Genomic DNA, 12,970 nt, shown 5'->3' on the forward strand with positions numbered 1-12,970 from the left:
GACCAGACTACAGACCAGACTGTAGACCAGACTGTAGACCAGACTATAGACCAGACTATAGACCAGACTATAGACCAGACTATAGACCAGACTATAGACCAGACTATAGACCAGACTATAGACCAGACTATAGACCAGACTATAGACCAGACTATAGACCAGACTATAGACCAGACTGTAGACCAGACTATAGACCAGACTATAGACCAGACTATAGATCAGACTATAGATCAGACTATAGATCAGACTATAGATCAGACTATAGACCAGACTATAGACCAGACTATAGACCAGTATATAGACCAGACTATAGACTATACTATAGACCAGACTATAGACCAGACTATAGACCAGACTACAGACCAGACTGTAGACCAGACTGTAGACCAGACTATAGACCAGACTATAGACCAGACTATAGACCAGACTATGGATAGAATAGACCACAGTCCGAACTATTAACTTGGCTGTACTCCAGTCTATATACTATATTATAGTCAAGATTGTATGACTGCAGTTCAGACAATGGACAATAACTTCAGATAATTGGCTATAGCTTGGACTATTAACTGGACTAAAGCCTAAGCTAGACTTACCACTACTTCACTGTAACCAAAGTCCTGGTCACTTATCTACGTGCTCATCCGTCTACCCATCTAAACGTCTAACACAACAATGTCTGATATTACTTTAATGTGGTTTATCGTAATGTACCATGTACTTATGATGCATGTTTTCTGGAGCATGTATCATAAAAAAGAATCACATTTATAACAGGACCAGTCTCATGCAAGTACAAGACAAAACTCCACCCTCGACAAGTGAAAACGGTGTCGTCTTGTTTTCAATTTAATTTCATTTTTATCTCATGTTCATGTAGTGGACAAAAGATATTATTCCTTTTTTTTTTATTTTTTGTTCCATACGCAACCACTATGTATTGAATTAAGCTCATCTTCTTGGTTCTTTATGACGCTGGAGTGTGGCTGTTGCTGATGATTTATTTTTATTTCAGTTCGGAAGTTACTTTTCATTTCGTTTTTTCATTTGCTTTTATTTTTATTATTTATTTCTTTGTCTAAGATTTGAGTTTCCCTTTTCTTTTGTTTCTTGTATTTTTAAAAAGGATGTGTAAGTTAATGGCTGTTGTTATAGAGACATTAGAGAAAAAGAGTTTTTGGAGGGCGTTAAAGTAATGAGTGTCTGTCTGTGTCTGCAAGTAGGGGAAAAAAGCACAAATGATATCATTTTAAGAAACAGCCAAGACAGACAACCAGACAGTAATGAATTAAATTACTTAGAAGAGGGAGTCTGATCAACTGTATCATTTTCAAAATATTTTAAATAAACAAATACTTACACTTTTGCTTAGTAGGCCAAATACTATTTTTAAATTCTAGTTAAATTGTTAAGTAATTGTATTTTAAGATACTTGAGTAAATTATATTTTGTTTAAACAGCAATTAGGAAAACTTGTTAAAAGTTAACAGAAATAAATTCAAATTTAGTTTGTAAACAAATAAATTCAAAAAATATTTGTATTGATTATTACAACAATTTTAATTGATTAAATAATTAATATATGCCTAACAGCACATTAGAGTGAAGCAAAATTTTATGGAGAAAAAATTGTAAAAAAATCTTAGTAGCAAGTATATCCCTATTCCATACTAAAAATCTTTTGAAAATGCTATTTTCAATTTTAAAGTTGAGTGGTCATTTTAGCTCCACCTTAAGCGTGATAATGATTTTATTTTAGTATACATTTACCAATTTGTATTTCAGTAATATAATATTTACTAAATACTATTAAACTTGTGGCATTTTTATTTATAATTGAATTTTAAAAGTGATATGTTAAAAATTTACAGTTTTTATTGTATGAAATATTTTTCAACTATCCGAAATACATAAAAACAGGCATTTTAATTAAATTTTATGATTTTGGAGAGAATATATTTTCTATATATATAAATGTTATTAAAACATAATAGGGAAAATATAACTGTAGAAACATGTATATTATTTTACTTTTATTGTGAAAAACTTTATATATATATTAAAACAAGTTAAATTACCATAAATAACTGATTAATTAAAAATATTTTAAATGCTGTTAAAAGGCAGATAGATACATTTACTATTTATAAAAAATGTTTTAATAAATTTTGTTTCATCACACACAAATTTTATATTCTGAAAAAATTTTAGATAAATCTTTGATTTTTAAAATTTTTTTTAATAAATTTTTGATTTTTCAAAAATTCTAATCTTTGACTCATTGAAACATATGTATATGTATAAGATATGAGGCGACACTTACTGCCTAGACTAGATTATGATCCAGACTATAAAATAGAATATAGTCCAGACTGTAGACCAGACTATAGGCTAGACTGTAGAACCGACTGCAATCTAGTCTATAGTTCAGACTATAGACTAGACTATAATCCAACCTATACACCCATCTATAATTCAGATAATAGTCTATAGATACTATAGACCAGACTGTAGACCAGAACATAGACCAGACTATATAACAGACAATAGACCAGAATATAGAAGATACTATATAGCAGACCATAGACCGGTCTGTAGACCAGACTATTGACAAAAAAAAATTTATTGAAAAAATTTAGAGTATATACCAGACAGTAGACTACACTATAGTCGGGAATGTAGACCATGCTAAAAAAAAAGACTATAGTATAGACTTAGCCTAGACTATAAATTAAACTAGACTATAATCCAGAATACAGACCAGAGTATGGAATTTTATTCTTATTTTATATTCTGAAAAAATTTTAGATAAATCTTTGATTTTTAAAATTTTTTTTAATAAATTTTTGATTTTTCAAAAATTCTAATCTTTGACTCATTGAAACATATGTATATGTATAAGATATGAGGCGACACTTACTGCCTAGACTAGATTATGATCCAGACTATAAAATAGAATATAGTCCAGACTGTAGACCAGACTATAGGCTAGACTGTAGAACCGACTGCAATCTAGACTATAGTTCAGACTATAGACTAGACTATAATCCAACCTATAGACCCATCTATAATTCAGATAATAGTCTATAGATACTATAGACCAGACTGTAGACCAGAACATAGACCAGACTATATAACAGACAATAGACCAGAATATAGAAGATACTATATAGCAGACCATAGACCGGTCTGTAGACCAGACTATTGACAAAAAAAATTTATTGAAAAAATTTAGAGTATATACCAGACAGTAGACTACACTATAGTCGGGAATGTAGACCATGCTAAAAAAAAAAAGACTATAGTATAGACTTAGCCTAGACTATAAATTAAACTAGACTATAATCCAGAATACAGACCAGAGTATGGATTAAACTATAGTCCAGACTATAAGTTATTATATAGTCTAGACTATAGACTACACTATGGACCCAGACTATAGATTATACTATAGACTGTCTATAGATCAGAATATAGACCACACTATAGACCAGAATATAGACGAGACTATAAAGCAGACTATAGATCGGCCTGTAAACTATATTATTGACCAACAAATTTGCCTTACAATAGACTAGACTATAGTCGAGACTTTAGACCATGCTACAGATTAGACTATAGTCCAGACTATTAACTAAACAAAACTGTAGTCCTTAATAAAGGCCAGACTATAGACTAAACTATAGTCCAGATCAATGATCAGAGTATAGACTACAATATAGATCAGAACATAGACCAGACTATAGACTAGAATATAAACGAAACTATAGAGTAGACTATAGACCGAACTGTAGACCAGTCTATACTCTTACTATATTCCAGACTGTAGGCTAGACTATATTCCAGTCTATTCGATTTACTATAGTCCAAAAATAGCCTATTGTCCAGCCTGTAGACCAGATTATAGGCTAGACTTGTAGGGGCGCTTGTAGTAGAAAGCAATGATTTTATGTATTTTTATTTCAAAATTGTAATTTTGTTGAACAACTTTTCTGTTGAGAAGAGTTTTATTTGAATTTAACGGTTTTTGGAGATTTGGTTTCAAATGACATTTCAATTTGTTGACAGCTTGTATTAAATGATAATGCAGTGCTGTTGTCAAAAGATAAAAGGAAGACATTTTCGATATATATTTTGGTATTGGTTTTTCTTATTTTGTATGTGTTAGTTTTTGCTGAAAAAACATTAGATTTCCAAATTTTCCAAAATTTTTCTCTCAAATATTGGGTATAAAAAGGAAGCCATTGCCCAAAATCTTTCCTTTTTGCCTGCTGCTACCTACCAGTTTTCTTTAAAAAAAAAAAAACGTCGTTACTCTGCCTTAAATTTTATTTAAAAAAATAAAGAAGTCCTTTTGAAATTGTAAGTTTTTTATCCTGTTTCAATTATCCTTCGAATTAAATTCAGTGATTAAGCAACGTACATTTTTTTTAAGTATTTGAATAAAGTTTGAAATTGAAGCTGAAATTGTTCGCATTTCGTGAAAGAATCTTTTGGATTTTATATCCACAGAACAGGATAATAAATTAATGTAAGTTTTGTTTTCTAAAGGAAAACTCAAAAAAAAAAAAAAAAAAAATCGAAAACTAAGAAAAATCCAATTTTTCAAATCAGTTTTTTTTATGTTTTCTAATTTTTTTCGCAGTAACGCCAAATTTACAAATTTCAATTCCAAAATAGGCAGAAAGTTTTGTTATTTACCCAGCGGCAACAAAAATCAAAGAAAAAGAAATTCGTTTGTTTTATATATACAAAAAGGTAATAATTAACATAAAGAAAACAAAACACACACATACAAACTAACATAACCAAAACCAAAATATCTTTACAGCACACAAACACACCTACGTCAATTTGATTTATTTGACGAAATTCTTCCTAGCGACGAAACCTCCAGGCACAAAATCTTCGCCTGGGAAGGCTTCGTCCACAATCGTGTCTTCTTCGGCGTAAAACCAAACCTTCAGGGGAAGATTTATGTTTCAATACTAAGGTCTTAGAGACGAGAAGAAAAGTGTGAAAAGTGCGGGGAAAATGTCAATTGTTTAAAAAAAAAAAATCCAAAAGAAAACTCCAAAGTTATAATAAAAATCAGAAAATAATCTGTGTGAAAGTTCGTGGAGAGTAATTTTGAAAATTTCATAAAAAGTTTCACAAAAATTTTTAATTATTTAGAAAAAGAAAAATTTAAAAACTAAAAAAAAACACTAAAAACCTTAAAAGAATCAACAAGAAGAACAAGAAAAATAACAAAAAGAAACAAAGTTTAAATATTAATCTTTATTTAATCAAATTTTAAAATTTTTACAAAATGTGGTTATAAATTAATTCGTAAAGTATCGATTGTTCTTAAATCTATCACTTTTTTTACTTTTTTTTTTATTATTTTATTTTTTTCCGTAATATTTAACTAAATCACTTTTTTGTTGATCACTCGCGACAGAAAACTAAAGAAACTAAATGTAATGCAAAAATCAATATTGTTAGTGGTGAAAAATTAAAAATGTATAAAAATATTTTAAAGCAAGTGTCAAAATAATATAAAAACAAAAATATTAGTAAAAAAAGAAAAAAATAAAAAAAAATGTACATTGAGTCCAAATGTTAATAACATAAAATGTTAATCTGTAATTTTAAACACATAAATTTTTAAAAATTTCAACAAAATTATATACACAAACATCTACAGGGAGCAGACGAAAGATCTTTCGACGTGGGATCCTGGTAAATGTAAGTTTAGTTGCTCATTTTTTTATGTTATTTTCATTTTTTTTCTTTTAAACAAACAAAATATTAATAAAAACACATAACATCCACTGATACGTACATACAGAATGTTTAATAAGTAAATATTGTTAACAGAAAAATTCGTTAACATGAGTGTAATTGTTAAAATCATCTTATATCAGTGTATGTAATGTCTTTTATTTATTCTCAAATACATTTAATATTTTACATTTCTGTAATTACATGTAAATTACATAAATGTTTAATTAACTAAATAACCCATAATTTTTCAAAACCCACCATAGTCTAGTGGATTGAGTTGTAATTTACCACTTATTAGGCCCTGGTTCGAATCCCAGTGAGGGCAAAGTAATTTTTAATTTATTTTTTTTTGGAAGCCCAGGTTCGAATCCCGGACGAGTTAAATATTTTTGTTTTTATTTTTTTTTTTTTGCTTTGAGACCCGAGTTCGAATCCCGATTAAACCCAATTTTTTTTTTTGAAATAAATATTTTTTTTATTTTTTTTTAAATATTGATTTTTGCAAAAGATTGTTTTTACGCGATCTTCTCTAATTTTAATATGTTCAATATTAGTTAATTTTTTATATATTAAACATTATGTTTAAGGATTTATTTTTGTTAATAAATAACATGGATTTCAAAATGCAGTTCTAAACTGTCTTTAACTGGTTCCTGGTGAACTGTTCTGGTTAGGGTAATAATCTTTGGGATCATACTTAATACCAACAGCATTTCCCTAGTATGATCATGGTTGGGAGGGGATAAAAGACACTGTGTTACCACCTTCACACAGTGCAGTTCAATATGTTAAATGTTCGTTTCCGTTTTCCTGTGTATTAGTCTCCCTTTCTCTTTTCTTTGTTCATTTCTGTTTTTCCCTACTTTAAGCACGCACAAAATAAAATAATAAATACTGTGCATGTCGACGTTTACTCTACTTAAAGTAGCAACGAATCCTCCCGATTGCCGACGAGATAGAAGCCGGAAACTAGTTGCGTGCTGGCTGCTTTAGTAGTGATAAGAGAGAACTCTGACACCATCAGATCAGTTGTATGCTACATTATTATTTTTGGCGCCCAACGTGGGGCCCACACAGTTCATTTAAATCTCAAACTACCATCATTTGAATTTACAAAATTCATGTTTTTGTGTGGTCCTCTTTATTAATGTAAATTTTCAATTCTTTTTTTTTATGTTTTTCTCGTTCTGCTTCCTCAATTTCCATTTTCTAGTATGGTTAACTAATTGTCTGGAATTTACATGTGTTCTCTTTTTATGCTGTTAACCGACATTAATGTTAATCATACGTTCTCTTATTTGTTGTGTGTTATTGATTTGACAATTCACTTCCTGGAATTGCTGATTTTTGGAGTTCGATCTAAAAACTGACCGGAAACTGAATAATCAATATTGATAATACTCCCTAATAGTATCAGTATGGTGTGGAAATGACTACTTGGAAACAAATTTTAAGCTAGTACCGGCCATTCCCTATATTCCCTATTTTTTGTTTTGTTACTATTTCTCTTTCCCTATAATATTCTTTGGTAACGAATTTTTAATCGATGTTGAACATTTTTTTTTTTTACCATCCGTCAGTTTAACCAGGAACTAATTTCATGATTATTATATATTTTAATTTGCGAAATATTTAATACTTTTTATTATTTTCATTATTTTTTTTATTATTATTCTTGTTTTTACATTACTTGGTTCTGAATTTTAAATCCATTGTGGTGTAAAACTTTTAATTAATTTTTCTTTAATTACCTTTAGTCTATTTTATAGTTTAAGTCTTTAACCGAATTTATTTTCGGTTGATTCAGCATTTATTGCTGAATTTTTAGTTTAGTTTTCTTTCTATCTCTTAATATATTTAAACACAATGTCTCAACCTCTAAGCGCCAGTGGCGTTCTTCCTAATTGTGTCCTCTGTAAAGATGCCATCTTGGAATCTGGATCTATGTATATTCCTCCTTGTGGTCATCCTTTACATTCGTCTTGTTTGGCTAAAATCCCTTCAAACAATCTAGTTTGTCCTGTTTGTGATGGGAAACTAAAAGCAATCCATCCACAAAGACCGTCAACTACTGGAAATGTCAATACACAACCTCCACCTACAATTGTGACACGTGCGCGTGCCCAGGCTCAAAGAGCTTTGGAATACGACAATAATCGTTCCAATAGCGTGCCCCCTACAGACACAAACATTTCTTTTATGTCAACTAGTTCTCCCCAAGGTCAACGCGACCAGCTACAGTCTATAGTTTCAGCTGCGGTCAAAGCTCAACAAGCCGAAATGCTTTCAACACTCAGTCAACATTTGACAAAACTAATAGAAACCAACATTGAAGCTGGTTTTCAAAGATTAAATTTGAGTACACAATCTCCCATTAATACCCCAACATCAAGACAACCTTCGGTTTCGAATCAAAATCCCCAAATTTTAACGTTGCCAGCTGTAGAGCAACAAACCCTAGAGCACAATTGCTCTAGGTTTGCCGTCAAATAGAAATTCTTCAGTTCCGAATACCACAATTAGTAATTCGTCGACAGTTAATTCGTCGTTAAGATCAGACAAGGTAGGCCATATCATCCATAACTGGAAGATACGGTTTACTGGAGATTCCAAGGGTATTCCGGTGGAAAATTTTATCTATAGAGTTGAGGCTTTAACGAAACAAACTTTGGGTGGGAATTTTGATATTCTTTGCGACCACATTTCGACTCTTTTTGAGTCCAAAGCTTCCGACTGGTTTTGGCGACACCACAAAGCTTGTCGGAGAATTGTGTGGCCAGAACTGTGTGGTGCACTTCGTGAACAATATAAGGATTCACGCACCGATGTAGATTTCCGCGAAATGATTCGCGATCGCAAACAGAAACCGGGTGAGAGTTTCGATTTGTTTTACGAGGCCATAATAGACATCTCCGATCGCCTTACGATTCCTCTGGCCGAACGCGTTTTGGTAGAAATCCTACGCCGTAATTTACTACCCGAAATCCAACATGAGTTGTTAAATTTGGAAATTAATTCAATTTCCCAACTCCGCGACATATGTCGCAAACGTGAATTCTTCATGCAAGATGTAGGGAAGAAGCATGGACTTTCCAAATCATTGATTCCACGCAGACAAGTCTATGAGATGTATGAAGACGATGTCGAAACATCAGATGAAGAAATTTCTGCAATTTCTCTTGTCTGCTGGAATTGCCAGAAATCGGGTCATCGATTCCAAGATTGCCTTGACGAAAGACGAGTATTTTGCTATGGTTGCGGAGCAGCTAATGCATATAAGCCAACTTGTACCAATTGTAACGGTTCAAAAAACTTGCGGTCCAGTGCACCGAAAAGTGCACGCAAACAGACCCGGTCGACTTACACCAACACCGACTAGAACCAACAACTTCACCAATCAATTCAAATACGAGTTTAGATAATTCTTTATCTGCACCGATTAAACACCCTGACATACAAATTTCAGTAAATCATTCTTCCGAATGTAATTCTGAATCACCGATTGTGACTATTAATGAATCTATTTCCAATTCAAATACGATAACGAACTTCAAAGTTCATCCGCCTTCTTATTACAAGCCGTTTCACATTCGTTTAGCCGAATACCAGGCCGCTCGAAAAAGAATTTTCAGAGACTATTCTCCAAATTTAAGAACAATACGGTCTTCCAAGCGTGTTAAGAACTTTTGGGGTAAAGTTAAGCATAATCGTCGTAAATTATTGAGTACTATTTACGATAAACCCGACGATATTCGTCCATATGCTGAAGTTCAACTCTTTAACAAAACATTTATGGGTTTGTTAGACACCGGAGCCTCAATTAGTTGTTTAGGCGCTCAAGCCGCGACAGAATTTATTGATTCTGGTTGCCATTTTAAAAAAATTAGGTCTGTTGTTAAAACTGCCGACGGAAAACCACAAAATGTTTCCGGTTTTGTTATTACCAACATAACTTTTAGAGATAGAACAGAACCTATAACATTATATATTGTCCCCACATTAGCCCAAAACTTATATCTAGGTGTAGATTTCTGGCATAGTTTCGATTTGTTGCCACCAGGAATAGTTTCCGAATTAAATTTAAATTCTTTGCCTACGAATATCTCGAGCATTTCTGACCAGAGACCACTTAGTGAAACACAAAAACAACAACTTCAAATAGTAATTAATTCATTTCCATCGTTTTCAAAAGAGGGTTTGGGTAGAACTAGTATAATTTCTCACGTCATTGACGTCGGTTCTGCTACCCCTATAAAGCAACGCCATTTTCCGGTATCTCCAGCTATGGAGAAACTGATATACGCAGAACTCGACCGGATGTTGGAAAATGATGTCATCGAAGAATCTGACAGCGCGTGGTCTTCTCCAATAGTTCTGGTCCGAAAGCCAGGAAAGGTTAGGTTATGTTTGGATAGCCGCAAGGTAAATTCGGTTACAATCAAGGATGCTTATCCATTGCCCAATATCGACGGGATTCTTAGTCGTTTGCCAAAGGCCGAGTTCATAACCAGCTTAGATCTAAAAGATGCCTTCTGGCAAATCCCGTTGGATAAATCGTCGAAAGATAAGACAGCATTTACGGTTCCCGGCCGCCCTTTGTACAATTACAAAGTCATGCCTTTCGGGCTATGTAATGCGCCTCAGACGATGTCGAGGCTCATGGACAAAGTGGTACCGGCGAATTTGAGAACCGAAGTGTTTGTCTATCTGGACGATTTATTGATTGTGTCAGACACATTTGGCAGACATTTAGAGGTGTTGCGAGAGATTTCGAAACAAATTCGTTCTGCAGGACTGACAATAAATGTTGAAAAATCTAAATTTTGCGTACCGGAAGTCCGTTATCTTGGCCATTTAGTGGGTAATGGGGTGATTCAGACAGACCCGGAGAAAATATCGGCCATTGTTGAATTTCCGACACCGAGGTCTGTAAGACAACTAAGACGGTTTTTAGGGATGTCCGGTTGGTACCGGAAGTTTATCAAGAATTACGCTGCGGTTACTTCACCTTTAACCGATTTATTAAAGACCAGTAGAAAGTTTGTGTGGAGCGAAGATGCTCAAAAGTCTTTTGATGAATTGAAGAACATCTTGACAACTGCGCCAGTGTTACATAGTCCCGATTTCTCACAGCCGTTTTTCATACACTGTGATGCTAGTCACACTGGAATAGGAAGTGTATTGGTACAAAAGAATGCGGAGGGTGAAGAGTTTCCGATAGCATTTATGTCTAAGAAGCTCAACCAAGCCCAACGTAACTACTCTGTTACCGAACAGGAATGTTTAGCAGCAATGTTGAGCATTAAGAAGTTTCGAGCGTATGTGGAAGGACACGAGTTCACCGTGATCACTGACCATGCATCTCTAAAGTGGCTCATGTCCCAAACAGATCTCAATTCGCGGTTGGCAAGATGGGCTTTAAAGCTTCAAGGATTTAGATTTAAAATTGAACATCGGAAAGGTAGCCAAAACGTAGTTCCTGATGCACTTTCGCGTACTAACACTGAAGATTTGTCTGAAATAAACTGCTTAAGTTTGTCCGCTTTAGATGACTCAGGGGTCTTCGTGGATCTACAATCCGAAAAATTCAAGAGTACTGACTACCTACAACTTTTAGACAGAGTTAGGGAAAACATTATCAAAACTCCAGACCTTAAAATTGTTGACGGATACTTATACAGACGTACTGAACACTGTTCCGGGGAACAGCTGCAGGACGATCTTGCTTGGAAACTTTGGATACCCAAAGATATGGTTAGGGAAGTTTTGGAAAAGGCACATGATAGCCACTTATCATCTCATGGCGGAATCAATAAAACTCTAGAACGAATTCGTAGGTTCTACTTTTGGCCTAATTTAGTGAACGATGTAAGATCTTACATTAACTCTTGCGACGTTTGTAAGGGAACTAAGCACCCGAATTTCGTCATGCGTCCACCTATGGGTAAAACCTCGGAAACGTCTAGATTCTTCCAGAAACTTTACGTTGACTTTCTTGGTCCCTATCCACGTTCGAAATCAGGTAACGTTGGTATTTTTGTAGTGCTAGATCACTTTTCCAAATTTAGTTTCTGAAAGCCGTAAAAAAGTTTACAGCAGACGTCGTGGTTAAATATTTGGAAGAAGACCTGTTTCATACATTTGGTACGCCTGAGACTATCGTTTCTGATAACGGTTCGCAGTTTAAGTCTACTCAATTTAACAAGCTTTTGTCTAATTACGCGATAAAACACGTTTACACCGCGGTACACTCGCCCCAAGCAAATGCCTCAGAACGGGTTAATCGTTCAGTGCTATCGGCAATAAGGGCTTATATCAAACACGATCAAAGTAATTGGGATGAATACCTCAGCAGCATTAGTTGTTCTCTACGGTCATCTGTGCATGCTTCTATAGGTACATCACCTTATTACATGGCGTTCGGACAGCATATGATTACCAACGGTAATACTTATGCACTTCTTCGAAAACTTGAAATGCTTGACGATAGGGAAGTGAAATTTAACCGTGAAGATTCGTTTAACATCATACGTGATAGAGCCGTAAAGAATATGCATCGACAACAAGAGCGTAATGAAAGATCTTACAATCTGAGATCGCGTGAGGTAAATTATGTTGTAGGGCAAGAAGTTTTCCGAAGAAACTTTAGCCAAAGTAACTTTGAAAAGGGTTACAATGCAAAACTATCGCCACCGTTTCTTAAAGCACGCATTAAGGCGAAAACCGGAAATTGCTATTACGAATTGGAAGATCTAAATGGTCGTTCTCTAGGTGTATACCATGCAAAGGACATACGTCAATAACCTTGTTTTTCATTTTGTTATTTTTTTTTATTATATCACTACAAGCGGTATCAGCTTTGTGCTGCTTGTTAGCTCCCAAATCTGATTTTGGTTGGGGGGTTATGTAGGGGCGCTTGTAGTAGAAAGCAATGATTTTATGTATTTTTATTTCAAAATTGTAATTTTGTTGAACAACTTTTCTGTTGAGAAGAGTTTTATTTGAATTTAACGGTTTTTGGAGATTTGGTTTCAAATGACATTTCAATTTGTTGACAGCTTGTATTAAATGATAATGCAGTGCTGTTGTCAAAAGATAAAAGGAAGACATTTTCGATATATATTTTGGTATTGGTTTTTCTTATTTTGTATGTGTTAGTTTTTGCTGAAAAAACATTAGATTTCCAAATTTTCCAAAATTT

The 12,970-nt window shown here is 33.6% G+C and overlaps 1 protein-coding gene across 1 annotated transcript; it reads left to right on the forward strand.

The window, feature by feature from the left end:
- The first annotated feature begins 12,182 nt into the window (after window positions 1-12,182).
- On the forward strand, window positions 12,183-12,572 carry LOC119612138. The gene has a single exon (XM_037967879.1). The coding sequence runs from the start codon at window positions 12,183-12,185 to the stop codon at window positions 12,570-12,572; it is 390 nt and encodes a 129-aa protein (XP_037823807.1).
- Window positions 12,573-12,970: the final 398 nt, after the last annotated feature.

This window comes from Lucilia sericata, unplaced genomic scaffold (assembly GCF_015586225.1).
Source record: "Lucilia sericata isolate MDLA Ls3-8-SP2 unplaced genomic scaffold, ASM1558622v1 Contig001612F_arrow, whole genome shotgun sequence".
NCBI lineage: Eukaryota > Metazoa > Arthropoda > Insecta > Diptera > Calliphoridae > Lucilia > Lucilia sericata.

What these genes read in the sequence shown, in the direction of transcription:
- LOC119612138 (XM_037967879.1), top strand. Translation starts at nt 12,183, where the DNA reads ATGGCGTTCGGACAGCATATGATTACCAACGGTAATACTTATGCACTT.